This window comes from Chrysochloris asiatica, unplaced genomic scaffold (assembly GCF_000296735.1).
Source record: "Chrysochloris asiatica unplaced genomic scaffold, ChrAsi1.0 scaffold00008, whole genome shotgun sequence".
Taxonomy (NCBI): domain Eukaryota; kingdom Metazoa; phylum Chordata; class Mammalia; order Afrosoricida; family Chrysochloridae; genus Chrysochloris; species Chrysochloris asiatica.
The window spans coordinates 33,956,184-33,976,768 of NW_006408526.1; the positions used below are offsets into that span (position 1 = coordinate 33,956,184).

General features: G+C 37.1%; 1 protein-coding gene and 1 pseudogene across 1 annotated transcript in view; one reads left to right on the top strand and one right to left on the bottom strand.

The window, feature by feature from the left end:
- Positions 1-20,585, top strand: part of ARHGEF12 (Rho guanine nucleotide exchange factor (GEF) 12) — a 190,371-nt gene that overhangs the window by 127,623 nt on the left and 42,163 nt on the right. Inside the window, exons 11-19 of the mRNA XM_006833994.1 lie at positions 6,692-6,766; positions 9,969-10,061; positions 12,139-12,249; positions 12,521-12,619; positions 15,731-15,773; positions 16,417-16,522; positions 18,218-18,355; positions 18,828-18,860; positions 19,186-19,300. Of these exons, the coding sequence (XP_006834057.1) occupies positions 6,692-6,766; positions 9,969-10,061; positions 12,139-12,249; positions 12,521-12,619; positions 15,731-15,773; positions 16,417-16,522; positions 18,218-18,355; positions 18,828-18,860; positions 19,186-19,300 (813 nt within the window). The remainder of the gene's footprint in view (positions 1-6,691; positions 6,767-9,968; positions 10,062-12,138; positions 12,250-12,520; positions 12,620-15,730; positions 15,774-16,416; positions 16,523-18,217; positions 18,356-18,827; positions 18,861-19,185; positions 19,301-20,585) is intronic.
- Positions 7,646-8,374, bottom strand: LOC102826051 (annotated as a pseudogene).

Below are 20,585 nucleotides of genomic sequence, written 5' to 3' on the forward strand. Positions count from 1 at the left end.
TTTAGTAGGTTGGGATCAGCAGAGAAGCAAAAGGAAAACAGAAGAGGAAATGTGAGTGCTTTGCATGTAGAAGAGGAAATGTTATTTTTTGTTGACTATTGTTGTATATGTGTGCTCTGGTAGCGTAGTGGTTACGAATCGGGCTGTGAACCAGAGGGTCAGCAGTTCGAAACTACCAGCTGCTCTGCGGGGGAAAGATGAGGCTTTCTGCTCCTGTAAAGATTTATAGCCCTGGAAACCCTGTTCAGGGTCGCTATGGGTCGGATCCAACTTGACGGGACTTAACAACAACAATTGTTGTATATACACAAATGTGTGTGTATTTGTGTTTGCCAGGTATGTGTGTACTGGGTAACAATGTAAAATATATATCTTATTGAAAATCTTGGTATAAAAAAAAAAAAAGAAAACCACAGGTATAAGCCATCATTTATGCCAACATTTCGACTTTTGAGGTTTAGGTCCAATGACTCAGATCCTCACGTAAAAAAAAAATTTTTTTTTAAATGTTACTGGGTAGGCTAAAAGTTTTAATGGAAATTTTGATTTTGACTCAAGAAAAAAAATGTGTACTAACTGGCATTTATTGGACATATGTGCCATAACTACAGTGTTTCACATTCCTTATCTTAGTTAATTCTCAAGACAACCTAACTTTATGAAAAGAAAAATACAGAGGCTAAAAGGAATTTAATTGACTTGCCAAACTTACATAGGTAATTAGTCATCTTCCTCCTTTTAGATTCAAAGTACAAATACCCTAAATGTAAACAAAGGCACTGAAGATGAGAAAAAGTACAACATTTTGGGGAAATAGTGAAAATTTTAAGATAACCTAATATATTCGAGATATGAATTAAGCAGCTTGGAGAATCTTAGAAACAAAATTTTAAGCCAAGTCGTGTGGGAATTCTGCTTGTTCTGACAACAGTGCTTTGGGGAATCCTTCTTATATTCTCCCTTTTCATTTAGGGTTGCTTCTCATTTGTTTGTGTTCATATGATTTGTTTCTGCAGTTAAGTGGGAAGTTCTTTGAGAGCACAGGGGCTATTTGACTTTGTGTTTCCAAAGCCTGGCAGACTGCATGAATTCAGGAAAAGTGATATGGATAAGAAGTGTGAATTTTCTCTTGTATTGTGAGGAATGTTACAATCAAATTTGCTTCTTAGCCACCTTTATAGTATAGTGAATTGGTGAGGATAGAAATGGGCATTCCAGTTAATTAAGACTGTTTGACATGTAATTAATGTTTATTAAGAATGAATGTTAAACCATCAAGAGAGAAGAGCACAAGCAGACTGTGGGATCCTATCCAGTGATACGAGAGATGTAGGCAAAGATGGGGACATGGAAAGAGGGAGCAGCTAAAGACTCAAGATTCATGGGAAGAGAAGGACTGAGAGCTGGCAGCCAGGCAGCAGACTTGTAGAATGTGCCCTTTGGTGCTTTAAATTATTATATATGCCTAAGTGTTTTTTCTAAAACAAAGCTCAAATGAATAGAGAGAAATACTGTTAACTGATGGTACATGAAGGGGATTATAATCATTGTAATGAAACAAAGTATATGATTTGTTGAATGTACAACTGATGATCTGCCCTATAAACTTTCACTCAATTCACAATAAAAACTTTAAAAAAATGAATGTCAAAATGAAAGAATGAGAGAATAAATAAAGGTTTTGAATTTTATCTTGCTGTTAGAGGACAGGGACAATCAGACATGTCGGAATAGAAAATGAATTAGGGCAAAGAGACAGGGGATCTGTAAGAAAAGAAGTCTGCTTAGTTTAACAGACACTTTAAAAATGTGCGTTGAGTGGTTAAGTAATCAAAATCAAATTAAACCCCTTGCATTAAGTCAGTTACAACTTGTAGCAACCCTGTTGGACACAGTAGAACTGCCCATAGGGTTTCCAAGGCTGTCTGTCTTTACGGAAGCAGACCGTCACATCTTAAACAGAGTGTAACTGCCCTGTAGCGTTTCGGAGACTATAAATCTTTATGGGAGCAAACAGCCACATGTTTTTCCCTTGGAACAGTTGGAGTGGCTGGTGGATTTGAACTGCTGACCTTATGGTTAATAACCCAATGAGTAACCAACAACATCACCAGGGCTCCATGAATGGCCACTGGTGATTGTTATGTGCCGTGGACTCTGTTCCAACTTCTAGTGACCCTGCATTTGGTTTCCAAGGCTGCACATCTTTATGGGAGCAGAAAGCCTCATCTTTTTTCCACAGAACTGCTGGTAGTTTCAAACTCTGATGACCTTCAAGTTAGCAGCCTGACTTGTAACCACTGTGCTACCAGAACTCCTCTGAATGGCTAGTAGTTACCATTTATTGAATACCTACTTTTAATTAGAAAATGTACTTAATGCTTTACAGATACTCATTTTAACTCTAATGATACCCAAAAATGGCAAAGTGATATCATCAATTTAGGGATGAGGAAACTGAGCCAGATGAATAAATGAACATTGTAGAAATCCAGATGAGAGTTGATGAAGCCCAAACTAAGGATGTTACTGAACATATCACAAACTGGCTTTTAATTCTTACAAGTGTGTTTTTGAGGCTGGAAATTTGCTGCTTTTAGTTTATGGATTTCCATGGTTTTTTTGTGCTTGTTTTTCCAGTAGTACTGTATGAAGTTTATTGGAACCCATTTTTTCTTAATCTTTGAATCAATACTTTTCCCTCCTCATTTTCTATTTATATTTCTTTTCGTGGTGTATCTGACAATCATTTATCATTGTACACACACAAAAAAAACAAAAAGCCCCTGCTTTTGATCATCTTGTTTTTGTTGTTAAGTGCCATCGAGTCTGTTCCAACTCATAGCAACCCTGTATAGGGTTTCTGAGGATTTAAATTTTCACAGGCTTAGAGAAGGAGTTAAAGTGTCCTTGTCTCAAGTTCTTCCTGACTTTTGAGAAGTCATTTATTCTATTGACTTTTTAACTTTATGTTGACCATCGTGTTATTTTTGGTAGAAAACTAGTGTGTAGGTTCGGATATTAGGTTAAACTGTTCTTTTGGTTCAGTGTTTTTTTTTTAAGTTTTTATTGTGGATTGAGTGAAATTTTACAGGGCAGGTCATCAGTTTTACATTCAACAAATCATGCACCTTGTTTCATTACAATGGTTATAATCCTCTTCATGTACCATCAGTTAACAGTATTTCTCTCTATTCATTTTAGCTCTTTTTTTTTTTTTTAAACACTCAAAAATATATAATAATTTAAAGCACCAAAGGGCACATTCTGAAAGTCTGCATCCTGGCCACCAACTCTCAACTCCTCTCTTTCCATGAATCTAGAGTCCTCAGCTGCTCCCTCTCTCCAAGGCCCCATCTCTGCCTCCATCTCTGGTGTTACTGCTTTTCTGGATATGGTCTCACATTCCACTTGTGCTCTTCTCCCTTGATGGTCCTAGGTTCCTTTTTTTCTGGACTGTGAGATTAACTACTCTCCCATTTTTGTTACAAAACTTCTACCTTTACAATTGTGACGGTCACAGTTAGTCATGATAACAATTAATCACTATTAAATCATACGAATCTTACCCCATCTCTTTCTACCAGACCCATCTAGACAAGATGAAAACTCTCCTGTGGGGACTGTATCTTCCCCCACACACTCTTAAATTAAACTCCCTCTTGAAACCTTGTAAGCCAGTCACTTTGAGCCTTTATTACCCCCTCATTTTAGGTAGCCAGTGTCTAAGTTGCCCATCCCAATCCACCCTGTATACAGAGGGGATAGCATTGATATTCGATGTGAAGACTCCTTCCCTCTCTGGTGGTAGGTTCAGTGTTGTTTTATCCACATAACATTTAAAAGTCAAGAGAATAAGTGACTTCTTCAAAGTCAGAAAGAGAAGCATATTGATCATAAATCATCATCTAACATTCATTGCCTGCTGCTCTGATTTTCAATTTGTGGTTTATAGTTTTTTAAAATGTATTTATTTTGGAAGTTTTTCTAATATATTAAAAAGGAGAGAAAATGGATAATGACCCCCATTGTATACCTAACAACCCAGCTCCAGCAGTTATCAACATGTGTTGAAACTTTTGTCTGTAGCTCCCATTCTCCACACCCTCCAAACACTGGATTATTTTAAAGTAAATTCCTGATACTACTTTACCAGTGTGTAATGCTGTATGTAGTATAAGTACTGTACTGCTACCTGCAAGATCATGAGTTCAGACCCACCAAGCTGCTCCTTAAAAACAGCACTTAACACACATTTTAGGAGATTGTACTGTACTGTACTGCTAACTGCAAGATCATGAGTTCAGACCCACCAAGCTGCTCCTTAAAAACCCTGTACAGGGTCCCAATGAGTCAAAACTGACTCAACAGCACTTAACAACACATTTTAGGAGATTGTTGTTATTGTTGTTAAGTGTCTTCAAGTTAGTTCTGACTCATAGGGACCCTGTAGAATTTCCAAGGAGTGGCTGGTGAGCTTGACCCACCTACCTTGTGGTTTAAACCAAGCTCGCAGTCCAATGCATTAACCACCCACAGCACCACACCAGGACTCCATTTAGGAGATTAACAGACTTAAAAATTATCCTTATCATATAACATAATTAATAATATTATAGCATTAGAAAATATAATAACATAATGTCATTATCAAATCTTCAGTCAATATTTCTATGATATCATTCAATTTGATTATATAAGACATGACTGTATGTCTTATCATGTTTTGACAGTTCGTTTATTTTTATTACAGTAGAGTCCGGTGTTTCACTTTGCCTTTGTGTTTTAATTTACCATACTTTTCTTGCCAATTTTGTGTTAAACTGGGTTGTGTCCAGCAGAATAACTCATATTCTAATTGTATTTTCATGATGCTTAACATATTTCTCTGTCTATTACTTCCTGAAAATGGATCGTTAGCTCTAGAGTCTTGATCAGATTAAGATTTGGCAGTAGTGATGGTTGTTGTTATTTGGCAAGAACAATTCATGGATGGTACTGCGTACTTCATAGTCCATCATATTAGGAGTAGATGTCTGGTTGTCTGGTTGTTTCCTTAATGTGTTAGGTGATGTCAGCACAATTCCTACATTACATCGTTTTCCATCACGCTTTCATCTGCCATTGATGATCAAAATGATATAATCAGGGGCTTCAAATGTAATATTATAATTTTTTCTTTTTTTTCCTGCATTTTAAAATATGGAATAATCTTATAAAGAGTATTTTTCCTCATTGGCTGCTGCTGTTGTGTGCCTTCCAGTCATTTCCAACTCATAGTGACCCCTGTGTAGAGTTTCCAAGCGGCTGGTAGGTTTGACTTATGACCTTTCAGTTACTAACCCAGTGCTTATTCTACAATGCCATGCTAGGTCTCTTAGGTTATACTAAAATATAGCTTATACAAGATAAATACTTAATTTTTTACCTTTATGTATTTGTTTTCAGAAGAATTGATGCCTTAATACATTCCCCTGCTGACCATTGGAGGGGTGTGTATATGTGTGTGTTGAACTCAGATTTTAACATATTTGCTTATTCTGTTTCAATCTATCACAATCGTTATTCTTTTTGATGCTCAGATTGTCCTATTTTTGATTGATTGGGATTCCTTTCAATTTGTCTACTTTGTTCTTTTGACATGATCCTCCCAGTATTTTTAGTATCTTCCTTGATTTTTTGGTGTGACCTGCTCTTCTGATGTCTCATTTTTGAGACCCAGAGTCATCCATTTCTCCAAGATGGGGCTTATGTTTGAAACTCCTGTTTTTCTCTGCCTGTGGTCGATTGGTACATGTATAGATAGCTTGTTTCTCTTTAATTCGAATTCCTATTGTTGTTAAGTCCCATTAAGTTGGTTCTGACTCATAGCAACCCTTCATAGGATTTCCAAGGCTTTTAAAATCTTCGTGGGACTTCCTCAGCTGTTCTGAAGGATGATTCCTGTTGTTATGGGTGACTCCACTTGTTTTTGAGGTGTTTCTCATCCCTCCATAGTGAATTTTCTGCATGTCACATAGTCTGTAGGGGCTCTGGTAGCGTAGTGGTTACGAATCGGGCTGCAAACCACAAGGTCAACAATTAGAAACTACCAGCTGTTCCACCAGAGAAAGATGAGGCTTTCTGCTCCCGTAAAGATTTACCACCTCGGAAACCCTGGACAGGGTCGCTATGAGTCAGAACCGACTCCACGGCACATAACCACAACAACATGCAGCAGTTTTCAATGAGGTGGTAACAGAAAAACAGAGAAGCATAATTTCATTTCTATAGATAGGACAAAATGCTTTTAACTTAGATCAAAAGACTAGTTTGAGAAAGAGGAGATTAAAGGAAATGGTTAAAGATAGGGCTTGATTTTGACATAATAAGTTTGAGATACATAGTATGTCCAGTTATAGTCAGTCAGTAGAAAACTAGCCTCCAGGTTCAGAGATTAGGTAAAATTGTTCTGTTTTGGTTCTATGTTGCTTTATCAACATAGAATTAAGAAGTCGAGAGAATAATTGACTTGTCCAAAGTCAGGAAGAAAGTAGCAGAGCCAGGTATTATATGAAAGATATTTGGTAGCTTCAAAGATAATAAGGAAATTCAGAATTCAGAGTATTGTTCTGTCACACTAGTTTTTCATATCCCTTTTTGGTGAGTCTATTGAAAATAACTGTCTGTCTTTTTTTTTTTTTTGCTGTAGAGCCCCAGAAGTGGCCTGAAAGAGAGGATTTATCTAGAGGACAGCCCAGACAAAAGTGAAGTCACTCAGGACATGGTGAGTGTGAAATCCATGTGCTAACAGTGCTTTCTGTGTAGCCTTCCTTACACTGAAGTGATCATAGATGGACCTGAGCATTTACATATTCCTAGTTGAATGTTTTCAATGTTCTCAGTTTATTTTTTAATTAGAGTTGTCCAAAATTTTATAGTAAAAAAGATTTTTGTGATGTATTGATTATTAACAATATGAAGACTAGAGAAAAACCAGATACCTAATCAAATATAAAATAAAACTTGTCTGACTGCTGCTCTAACAAATTTCTGTTGCTCCACCTAATTTTTTTGTTTTTTAATTATTGACACCTTGTATTTAAAAAAAAAAAATTGTGAAAAAAGAAACAAAATCAAGTTTCAGAGATACAAATACACAGTATTGCAACATACTTAAGGAGGAAAAAGCCCACCTACGTATTATATACTCAGTTTATAGCTTGCAGATCCATTTGCATAAATAATTTCAGCTATAATAACTATGCACATGACTGCTAAATCATTATATCTAGCCCTACCCTTTTTTCAGAACTTCAGATCCTCTGGGTTTAACTGCTGTGTCAGATTTAAACCAAACTTACTCATTTCGTGTTTCTCCTCAAATTTGTATTTCTCTTAAGGTTACCTGGTCTTTTTGACTTTGATACTTGTGATTTTCAACCAACCTGTATTTTTTTTTTGACTTTCTCACCACAAGAGGAATTAACAATGTATATTGGAATCGTAAGGTCAGTTTATTTAGTTCAATGATGGAAGTTATCATCAGAAGAATATTCTTCTGAAAATTATTTTTTCTTAGAAAAAAATAAAGGAAAATCAACGCCCTCTCAGCATAGCCACAGATGCTGTGGCGGTGGCGCATCTCTACAATGGGGTCAGTCCATTAGTAGGTGGAGTCACTCTCTGGGTCAGCAGGATGGTAGTTGGGGTCATCCTCATCGTCTTCCAGCTCCAAATCATCCATTTCCAGGAACAAAGACTCATCCACTTCCACGTTTTTTCCAGCATCCTCCAAGAACTGAATAGCAGATGTGTCAAGATTATGATCTGTTTCAAACAGCTGTTTCCCACTGTATTTTTTCCTGCTTGCTCCTCTTCTTTCATTCGTTTCTTTTTAATTTCCAACAATTCTGCATCAAACTTGGCCTTCCAACTTAAGAAATTCTCAATTGTAACAGGAGTGCCATGGAACAGTTGCTTTTCAGCTTCTTCTGCTTCCTTTTCTTTTTGCTTCTTTTCTTCCTCTTTTCTAGTTATTATTTGATCTACTATTTCATTTAATTTTTCTTGCACAGCTGATACTAAGGTAAAGATGATTACCATACCAAGGTTTTCTTCTGCCTGTAATGCTAATAATTTTTAAATGTTTGAGACATCTATATCTGCTAGATTTTCCTGGGATAGTATTTCATAAAGAGGAGCGTCATCAGGGTATTTTTCACTGTATGTAAACTTGAGCGTAGTCTGGATAGTTTCGCCATTTTCCCCAGCCTCAGATGTCACAGTAATGGTGAAACTGGGTGGAGTTTCTGATAATACTGTGAAAGAGTCAGGGTAGATGGACTCTTAGAGCCTCCAGCTCGTTACACTGCTCCTCACCGTAATCTGTCATCGTGACCCTAGCCGCTGCCCATGGATTGCTCAGACACCACCGCTGCGTTATCCAACCTGTATTTTTTATGTTGTACATTGATGCCCCTACACTGCTGGTTATCATGTTGAACCTTCTCAGTAAGTCTGTGACTAAATGGTTGACTGTTTCATGGTGATGTTCTTGATTGGCCTGAGATTTCTCTCTGCACTTGTGCTGTCTTTGTTTTGATAGCACTGTTTTGTGTGTTTCCTTGGAAATTTTTATTACATTATGCCAATGATTTTCAACTGAGAGTGATTTTGTTTCCCAGGGGACATTGGGCCATGTCTGGGAAGGGAACATTTTTGATTGTCATGACTGGGGAGCTGCTACTGGCATCTAGTGGATGACTATTGGCCATGAATACTGCTAATCATCTTACAATGCTCAACATGGTCCCCACAACAAAATTGACCTCGTCTAAATGTCAATAGGCCCATGGCTGAAAAACCTTGTATTACATAAATAAATGAAAAATGAAAAATAGTAGTAGGCGTCAGCAATATCCTTTAATTATGTTACATTAACAGAAATTTTAGTTAGTACTTTTGAGGTGTATTCACCTTTCTGCTAACTTGGTCTTCTCATTTCTGCTCTCATTTCCCCTTGCACACATTTCACTGTTTTTTTTTAATTTGCAACTATTTATAAAGGAGCTCTGGTAGCGTAGTGGTAACGAATTGGGCTGCGAACCTCAAGGTCAGCAATTCAAAACTACCAGCTGTTTCACGGGAGAAAGATGAGGCTTTCTGCTCCCGTAAAGATTTACAGCCTCGGAAACCCTGTACAGGGTTGCTATGAGTCGGAACCGACTCCACAGCATATAACAACAACAACATATAAGCCAAGCTGATATTTTCTATAACAAAGCTTAGGTATATACTAATTAATAAGTATTCAAAAAGTGATTAGAATCAGATAAAAATGGCTATCCCAGGTAATGGCTATTTACTATTTACAGAGGAAATATCTTTTTCCTTTAAGAAACAGTTTGGCTCCATAGGAGAAACACTGGACTGCACACCACAAGGTCATTGGTTTGAGCCCACTATTTGCTCAGTGGGAGAAAGATAGGGCTTTTTCTGCTCCTGCAAAGATTTAAAAACCTTGGAAACCTTCTACATGGTTGCTGTGAGTCAGAACCGACTTGATGGCACCTATCAGCAACAACTCTGCTAAAATGACTCATGACATTGAAAATGTGAGCATTACTACTTTGAAAGTAAAGTTGTTGTTGTTATTAGCCCCTAAGTTGATCCTGACTCATAGTAACTACATGAGTGCAGAGTACACTGTTCCACAGAGTTTTCAAGTCTTTGATTTTTTGGAAGCAGTTCACAAGACCTGTCATCCTAGGGACTATGGGTGAATTCAAATCTCTAGTCATTCAGCTAATAGTCACATATTTAACCATTTACGTCATCCAGGACTCCTTGAAAATAAAGTCCCTTAGAAAATAAATGAACAGTCCCAAAGCATTAATAACTAAAGTTAAATGAACTTTGTCTTTTTTTCTTCTCTGAAATTTGACCATCAGATAATTTTTCTGTTCTATTTTTTTATATGCTACCAGGATACTCAATCATTTATCGGGAGTCCTTCAACCCGGCTAGCACCTCATATTATTGGAGCAGAGGATGATGATTTTGGTACTGAACATGAACAGGTGATAACAGTTTTTCCAAATAACAAATTATTAATTTTATGAAATGTCTGATTTGCTACGAAATATATACTTTCCGGAGACTGAAGTAACTTTGTAAGAACTGGAAGTTAAATGAAAGAACTGAGAGTCTCTTAAGTTAATTGCTTATTTCAGCTTTGACCAAACAAAGGAATGACTTTGCTTTTAAAGTGGATAAAAGTGATGTCATTGACTTGTGCCTATATACTTTGTTTTTTAGTGGGTGTTATTATAAATATTTTTTTGTTTTTATTTTTTTAATTTCAAATTCTAATTGTTCATTATGTTATATATTGTTGTTGTTGTTGTTATGTTCCGTGGAGTCGGTTCCGACTCATAGCGACCCTGCATAGGGTTTCTGAGGCTGTAAATCTTTACGGGAGCAGAAAGCCTCATCTTTCTCCCGTGGAACAGTTGGTAGTTTCGAACTGCTGACCTTGCGGTTTGCAGCCCGATTCGTAACCAGTATGCTACCAGAGCTCCTATATATTATGGAAAAATAAAATGAAAAGGTATTGGAGAACTTCTGCAGCAAGGTGGCGGAGTAGGCTGATGCACTGGGCAGACTCTGCAGAAAGAAACAGATACAGGTGGTGATCCTGGAACCTTGAGCTTCAGAGGATAGAACAGAGTGGTGGTGTGAGTGAGGACTCAAAGAGGAAGCTGAACAGCAGGAGTAGCAAAAGAGAATAAAAATGGGTGGGCAGTCAGCTGGCCTAGAGGGGCTCGGCCATCTTGAGCTTTTGTGGGTATCTATTGATACAGCAGCCTAGACGCTCCAGACATGTAAGGTTGACAGCAAAGGGCCTGCATGCCTTCCTTATTCTTTACACCCTTGCCAGCCCAGTGGCCTATGGCATCCCTTCCTGCACAGCCTGTGCTCTGCCTGGGGTTAGGTGCTAGGCATAGCACCCCTACCTCTGCAGGTATGGGAACCCTCCCTGAACTATGGTACACAAACTGCAAGCAGAACTGTATTCACATTTCCAGTCTCTATCTCATCCACCAGCAAACAGGTGATAAGTGCCTGAGTATATACTATCATCAATTAATTATAAATACAATGACACCATGTCTCAGAGACAGCAGACAGTTTCAGCTTGCATAAAGAAACATGACAGACTGCCTCAAACAAGTGACGAAAGTACAGAATTAGGAAGTATGGTACCAGAAATGGTATCAGAACTACTTGATAAGGAATTTAAAAGAATGAATGTTTAGGTGCCTTCAGTGAATTGAGAAAATTACAGATGAAATCTAGAAAAATGCAGATAATATCAAGAAAAACTTTAGAAGAAATCAGGAAAACCCTTTAAGAACAAACTAGCAAAATAAATGAATTGTTAGAAACCATACAAAAATCACCATTAGAAAGCCAGAAGATTAATGCTAAGACTTCAGAAATAGACAATACATTGAAAGGTTAAAGAAACAGAATTGATTCAATGGAAGACTGAGTTTGTGAATTTGAAGAAAACTCTCTTAATATTGAGTCATCTTCTAGAGAAACATTCGGAGTCTTGGTATGACACTGTGGGTTAATGCACTGGAATACAAAGTCGGTTTGAACTGCAAGGTCAGCAGTTCAAGTTCACCAGCTGCTGCTTGGAAGCCTTATACATGGTCGCTGTGGGTTGGAACTGACTCAACAACACTTTCCTGTTATATAACAAATTGCATTGATTGATCTTTGAATGTTGAGGGGAACAATCTGCATTGAGTTGATTCTGACCTATGGTGAGCCTATGTATGCCATTGTAGAACTGTGCTTCATAGGGCTTTTGTTTTATTTTTAACTTTTTATTATAAATTGAATGAAGGATGCATTTTGAAAGAGATTCCATAGCCTGAAATGCTAATAAATTCTAGTATAATTTTAAAAATCATGAATTTTTATAGTATCTGACATAGTCCTTTTAATTTGATTTAAATTGTGAAAGAATTAGAATAGGTCAAAGTAAAATTTATTGAGTTCCTAAATAGGTATGTTAAGTTGAGCCTGCTGTGCATTTTAATTTGTGTATTAGAGTAACTGATGTCCAACTACTTCTTTGCTTAGATCAATGGACAGTGCAGCTGTTTCCAGAGTATTGAACTGCTAAAATCTCGTCCTGCTCACCTGGCTGTTTTTTTACATCATGTAGTTTCACAGTTTGACCCTGCAACATTGGTAATATATTTTCTGATTTAGCCAATTTAGAATTCTTGTATTGATTCATATACCATTCAGCTTTTCACATTTGCATGATAATTGACAGGATTTTTTAAATCTTAAGTACAGATGTAAAAGATACTTACAATTTTATTAAAATGATCACATGTTAATAAGCACATTTGTTATGGTGTTCTACCTATTCCAGACATTACTACTCAGTGTGCATGTAACAGAGTACATTTTTGTGATTTTTTATTTTCTCTTTTCATTTCTTTCTCTACCACAGCTCTGTTATCTCTACTCGGACCTGTATAAACAGACCAATTCCAAGGAGACTCGTCGAGTCTTCCTTGAGTTTCACCAGTTCTTTCTGGATCGATCTGCGGTAAGTTGTCAAATGAATGTTTAATCTCTGTTTAGTACATTGAATTATTGGCTTCCTAATACTGTTTTCTGACATCGCAGTAATTGATTACTCTTTTGCTTTTCTGATAAAATCCTTTGATAAACACAAGCATTTACATTTTATAACGTTCTAGTTACCTATTTTGTCTTCTGGTTCTTGTGCATTTACTATTGTATTTGATATTATCTCTTTTAAAATAAAACTGGTCCCATAGCTTAGCCCATATATTCAGTTATTGATTGTACTTGCCTTGCTTTCTTATCCTTTCTAAATAAGTTGTAGAAATGTTGAGTTCTTACAGCAGGTAGATTTAGTACACTGTTATTGTTGTTAAGTGCCATGAGTCGGTTCTGACTTCTAGGTAACCCTGTATAGGGTTTCCAAGGAGCATCTGGTAGGTTTGAACCACTGACCTTGGGGTTCAGATCAACCTTGTGGTCATCCTACAGCACCATACCAGGACTCTTTATTTAGTATATACGTGTGCTTAATTAGAGTGAGGAAGTGAAAGAGGTCGCGTATGATTTGTGTTCATGTAGCAGGATGCCAGGATAACACTTGAGTTATTGAACTGTTGCTGCTTTCTGAAGTTTGTAACGAAAAGGTGATGGAATAGATCTCACTCACAGTGAAATAAACAATAACAGTGCGATAGTGTGGTTTAATGCGCTGGACTGCAAGGTCAGTTTGAACCACAAAGTCGGCAATTCAAGCTCACCAGCCGCTCCTCGGAAACCCTATATGTGGGGCAGAACAGACTCGATGGCACTTAACAACACAACAACAACATTTGACTAGTAGAATTCTTAATAAGGTTTGTAAACGCTTGTAAGTTTTATTATTAGCCTAGTTACAGGGTAAATGAGTAGTGTGTTGGTTCTAGGATAAGCACTAGACTGACTAACCACAAGTTCAGCGGTTCAAGCTCTTCAGCCGCTCCATGGAAGAAAGATGAGGCTGTCTGTTCCCACAAAGATTTACAGCCTCGGAAACCCTATACAAGGTCACTGTGAGTCAGAACCGACTCGACAGTACTTCACTACAATATTGGGTAAATAGTAGTCAGTCCTTGATGCTTCCTGGGCAATTGTGTGATGCACTTCCCTACTCCGTCCACCTTTTATCTCTTGAAACCTCCTGTACCTCCTCACTTGGCCTTTTCTCAGCTGATGACGTTGCTGTTATCTCTGAGAATTTTAAAGCATATAAAAGAGAATTTCTCCCACATTCATCCCCTATCTTCATTATACTATATACTCTTTCCTGATACTATGAATGGATTGTTCAAGCTCTTTTCTAAGTCAGCGCTTCCCCTTGTGCACTAGATTGTGTTTCCTGATACTTGGCTGAAATTATTTCCGCTTTCTCTTGCATCATCTGTTTATACTAGCTATGCAAACATTGTCATTTCTCCTATCTTAAAACAAACAAACACAAATACATTCTGGCTCCACTTCTTTCCCCTGACCCTGTCCCATTTTCTTTGTATTCCTGTACAAAGTCACCTTCTATGCCTTCACGTTGCTGAATGCAGTGACTTCTCAATGAGGTCTTCCTGATCAACCACCTTCAGATTTTACCCCTTCACTTCAGCCACCTTTCTTGCTTTATTTCTGTCCATAGAATATACATATAATTATTTATCTTTGTTTGTCTGTACTCCTGCTCATCTTCTGCCCTGAGTGTAAATTCATTAGGGCAGATATTTTTGTGTGCTTGTTCACTGCTGGGTTCCCAACAGTGAACACATTCTGCCATGTTTTGGGCACATACATATTTGTTAAGTGAATTATGGTTCTGATTTACTGCCTTTTTTCTTATTAAAATAATTTGCTTCAATGTAGAAATGCCAATATATTCAAGTATGTTTGACTATGAAATTTCTTAAGAAACCTTCAAGCTGAGTTAAAACTTTATATTTTTAAACTCACAATCTATGTAAGTAAGTATACCATTAAAGTAGAATCTGAACTCTGATTCATTAATTTTCTAATTCTCTTGGTGTTACAGGTGGTATTTATTTCATATAGGCACCCAATACACAAATAACCTTTTGTATATTTTTGGAACTTGTATTAGAAGAACTTTTATGAAAGTTAATTAGTACTGCTGCATTTCAACTTCAATTAAAGAGAAAACTTTGAAATGCATTTCATGGCGTTTCAAATGAGTTTAGAGATGTCTACTTCTTAGTGATTTATTTTCAAATTTAAAAGCTCAGATTTTGAAACAATTGCTTGATTTCTGGAAGCTTATGACGTCAGTGCATGCTCTGCAAATAATCATGAAGAGATTAAGATATTTTATCTAACTGCAACTTAATAATTTTTGTCAAGGTATTTTCCAAATTGATGAGGGAAAAATATAGTCTGGTATTTGGACTAAAAGCTACAGTTATTATGGTGAAAGTGCTAGCTAAGAAAAGTTAAATTATAAGATAGTATACTTAGTTTCTCAGTTCAGCAGTGAGTTACTAGTGATCAAAGACTTTAAAAAGCTCTACATAGCCATTCAATACCTTCCCGCTGGACTACTGTGACAATTCTTTAACTGTATATAAAAAGTGACTGGAACATGTCTCTAATGTGAGCATCTCAAGTACAGAAAGTAAAAATCATGATTATATGAGGGGAGGTTTCATAAAGTTTATAGAAAATGGAATTGAAAGATGGTGGAATGTTTCTGTGAACTTTTTGCAAGTCCCTTTCTATATAAGTAAATATGCCGTATGATAATGTATACATTGTGTAGGTTTAAATGATATATGATCATATGAACCAATGATTCTAGAACGCCAAATCTAGTATATTCATTAGAAATAGATCACGGAAGCATTCAGTAACCTAGTGAGAGCACTGTAGATAATTTTTTATAGCATGATTCGTGGGACAAGGGTGTATTTTCAAGTTTAAACAAACAATAGACTGCTCCTAAAGACAATGAAAGCTGAATAAATGGAACTCAGTAAATTAGTTCATATGTGCATATGATTTAAGAACAAGTTATATTCTTTTAGTTTATCTAAGCACTCACATACAAATTGAAAAGCACTTCATGTTGTTTCATCTTTTGTTTGCACTTTTGTTTTAGCACCTGAAAGTGTCTGTTCCAGATGAAATATCTACAGATCTGGGTAAGTTGGGACCATCAGTATCCTGGAGAATTAATTTTCTATAGATACTATAGCTCATCTTTATATGCCATGCCACATGGTCACTTGAATTGTAACAGAAGGAAAGTTTATAATATGTAGGTAAGTTGAAAAATGTAAATATATCTTTGTGATCAGTGGCTACAGATAAATTCTCTCAATAATATTGTCTTAGTCCTGTTAGGCTGCCATCGAAAAATAAGTCCAATCAAACAGTGGCTTCTAAGAGGATCTGCTAGACAAGTTCAATTCAGGATTGACATTTTGGGATGTTATAAATGAAATGGCCCAGAATTCTGAAGGGAAGGCCTAGAAACACAGCAACACTGCCTTAGGAAGTGTATAGACCCAGATGGAGGAGATTTTGAGAAACAATAGCTTCATATTTTGACATTTTTGTTTAACAAAAGTTTCTGTGACTACATAGCAATACTTTTATACTTACCCTTATACATTTAAGGATGAATGAAATATGAATGCTAAAATCAGATACATCAGAATGATTGAAGAACATCTTTTTGGCTTGTACCAGGTTAAATTTGCACCAACCAGCATTGATAAGTTAACAGCTGTAACATGCAGTCTACCATTAGGTAAAATGCTTCCTTTTCTTTACATTATGCAGAAAAGAGAAGACCAGAGCTCATTCCAGAGGAGCTACATCGCCATTATATTCAAACTATGCAAGAAAGAGTTCACCCAGAAGTTCAAAAGCACTTGGAAGATTTTCGGTAAACTTGGTGGTAGATGTAAACTGATTTAATTCTGGATTAAATTTTTTTTATTAGGAAAAGATTGCATATTTAATTCTTATCTTAAAACCAAAAAACCCAGTTGGCATCAAGTTGGTACCAACTCTACATGAGTAAAGTAGAAATGCGCCATAGCAGTTTTCAAAATTAATGACCTTTTGAAAACAGATCACTGGGCCCTTAGTATGAGACACTCTGGGTGGATTTGAACTACCAACCTTTCAGTTAGTAGTAAGATACTTAATTGCACCACCCAGGGACTCCAACCTTCTCTTGTTGCTGTTGAGTGCTGTTGAGCCAATTCCTATTCATAGTAACCCTGTATAGGATTTCCAAGGAGCAGCTGGTGAGTTAGAACCGCCATTCTTGGGGTTGAAACTGACTTTATGGTCCAGTGCTTATCCTACAGCACCACACCAAGACTCTAGGTAATCCATATGGTCTTTATCGCTGTATTAAAACATAATGGTCATTAGAAATAACCAAATATCTTGAGTCACAGCACCTCGGAGCTCAGGATTATGGTCCTGGAGAAACCAAGGTCAATTGGCATAACATAATCCACAAAGACAGTGTTCTACATTCTGCTTTGTTGAGTAACAGCTTAAGTGTTAAAAGCTCATGAGCAGCCATCCAAGGTGCAATTACTGATCTCATCCTTCTGAAGAAAAGAAGAGTGAAGAAACCAAAAGAATTATTGTCACTACCAACTGCTATGAAAGGGATACATTAGAAGGTCTAGCTAAAGTGGGATAAAAATGTAGAACAACACTCAGAATCAAAGGAGACCAGGCTTACTGTTCAGATAGATTGGTGGTTCAGTTTTTAGCCAAACAATTGTTGAACCTGTGGTTCAGTTTTTAGCCAAACTGTTGTTGTTGTTAAGTTACATCAAGTCAATTCCAACCCATAGCAACCATCTATAGGGTTTCTAAGGAGCAGCTGGTGAACTTGAACCATCGACTTTGCAGTTCAAACGACTTTGATGCATTAGCCCACAGCGCCACACCAGGATTCCCAGCCAAACAATAGACAGGTCTAAAAGGGGACAATATATGTGAGGTACAAACACTTTTGAATAATCAACCATTTGAGATCAAAAGGGCAACATTACCCAAGAACAAAGTTAAAAAGTATTAGGCAAGGAAGAACAGGAACAGGAAACACAGGCAGAAAATGGAATAAATGATGTTACATTGCGGAGATTGCAATCAATGAGGTAAAACAAAATGTGTATGAATTGTCGAGTGGAAAACTGATCTGCTCTGTGAACCTTCTCTCAATATCCAATGGAAAGTTTTAGAAGTAAATAAAGCTTAATGAACATCTGGAGTCAAAAGGGTTAGAGTGGAACTGAGAGTCCATTGTCCGCATTCCATATGCTTCTACAATTTAAGCTTAGTGCTGTTTCTTGTTAAGTGTGTTCCTTTAAACAAGATCAGCATGTAGTATGCCTAGACAAGTGTGTTCCTGTATCCTGTGTGTTCTGTTGAGGAAATTTCTCTTATTTTTTTTCCCTCTGATATCCTAGGTGACATGAGTACAAATATAGAGCACTGTGTCATTTTGCTTGTTGCTAGAAACTCATAGCCATGGGGATTCTGATGAAACATCTCCAGAGGAAGAAAGGTTTTCTCAAAAGTTGTAACAGGAAATTTCTCCAATTCTCTTTAGGCAAAAACGTAGTATGGGACTGACCTTGGCTGAAAGCGAGCTGACTAAACTTGATGCAGAGAGGGACAAAGACCGGGTAACTTTGGAGAAGGAACGTGCATGTGCAGAACAGATTGTTGCCAAAATTGAAGAAGTGTTGTAAGTAATAGAAGTCTATGTGGAAATGCCCCCTCTTCTCAGATGCTTGAAGTACACATTGAACAAATTTAGAAGGAATGTCAGTTTGTACGTGAAGTTGTTTATTTTATCATAATGCTTGAGAAATTGGATTCCCCACATACACACTTATACTTGTGTAATTTTTGATAAAGTTCTTATGTTTCTTTTTCTGGTTGTTGGTTAAATGAGTAACTCTTAAAATTTCTAGTCAGTTGAAAATAGGGTTGAATATTTTCATTGGCTTTGGAAATATTTTTTGCCACATAATATATGTGCTTGATGACATATGTGAAAAGCATGTAATTCCTTTGCTTTTTTGGTATTTTATTCTGGTGACGATTCAGGGTAGGGCCCAAGGTATTTAACTCTGTTCTGTTGTCTCAGGTATCTGATTTTAATAACAACTCTTGTATTAAACTTTCATATTAATTTTAAATAATTTTGCTTTTAGGATGACTGCTCAAGCTGTAGAAGAAGATAAGAGGTAATGTAACCATTTTATCTTGGAATTTTAAGAAAAAACTAAAACAATCCTATTTTGTCTTGCCAACCCTAAATTATGACTCATTTCTTTTAGTTTAAAAACGCAGGCTGTGGTCTCCCTCTGCTGGCCTCTATTTTATCTCACACATTCTAGTGCCTTCTTGACTCGAGTCCTTTTCTGTCTGCAATGAATTGTTTCTTGTTTTTGCTTGATAAGTTAATTCCAAGAATTCCAGTATTGGAGTTTGGGTATGATGTAATTTTGTCTTGGTTCTAATCATACTTCCATCTCAGAATTCTGATTTTACTAATCTCTTCCTTTCCAGTTCAACAATGCAGTATGTTATTCTTATGTACATGAAGCATTTGGGAGTAAAAGTGAAAGAACCTCGAAATCTGGAGCACAAACGAGGTCGGATTGGATTCCTCCCAAAAATCAAGGTGAGAACAGAATAATAATAGAGCGCTCAGATATCTTTGCTGCATAAAAAAAAAAAACACAATTTTTTATTGTGTTTCCAGTCAAACTTTACACAGCAAATTAGGTTCCCATTTGACAGTTTGTGTACAAATTGCTCAGTGACATCAGTTACATATTTTACAGTGTGTCAGCATTAATTGTGTTCTGGTTGTTTCACTTCCAGCACTCTAGTTTTCCTGCTCCCTTTTCTCATCTTGGCTGTTGAGAAATTGCGGACCTTTTAGCTTCATATAGGTGGTTTTGTAATAGAGCAACATATTCATGGGTTGCTGTTGTTATTGTTACGTGCTGTGGAGTTGGTTCCGACCCATCGCAACCCTGCACAGGCTTTCCAAGGCTGTAAATCTTTACGGGAGCATAAAGCCTCATCTTTCTCCCACAGAACAGCTGGTAGTTTGAAACTTCTGACCTTGCGGTTTACAGCCCAATTCATCTTATCCTTTATTTTGTGTGCCAGTATGTAACTTCACTGAAAGGTGACCTCAGGATAGTTTCAGGTCTAGATTTAAAGAGCATATCAGGGCTATAGCTTCAGATATAAATTTTTAAGAATTCGATTTCTGTTCCATGTTTTTCTCCCATGCTATCAGTGTCCACCAGTTGTGGCCCTGATCAGAATAGATGGTAGTGGTAGCTGAGCACCATTTAATTCTTTTCGTCTCAGGGAAGATGAGGCCATTACTAGTGTAGACTGTTAGCCTTGTAGACTAGTTTCTTCTCTGAGACTGGTGGTGGTGGTGGTGGGTATGTGCCATGGAATCAGTTCCGACTCACAGCAATCCTGTATAGGGTTTCTAAGGCTGTAAATCGTTATGGAAGCAGAAAGCCTCATCTTTATCTCGCAGAATGACTGGTAGTTTCGAACTGCTGACCTTGAGATTAGCAAACCAACATATAACCACTATGCTTCTAGAGCTCCTTTATTGCTCCCCTTATTTCCCTTTTGTTCTTGATGATTAGAGACCAAATGTTGTATCGTAGATCGCTGCTTACAAGCTTGAAACACCCTAGATGCTATTCACCTCACCAGGATGCAGAACGTGAACTCGGTGTACAGTTGTCTGATTGATCCTATGAGACTAACAGTCTCTGTGCTTCCCTACGTTTGGTTGTAGTACTTTCCTTTCTCTTAAGTGTGTATATTTATGAACCAAATTAGTGCTAGGCATATTGCTGTTGTTGTTGTTAAGTGCCATGGAGCCAGTGCTGACTCATACATAGTTGCCCTCCCTGTATAGGGTTTTC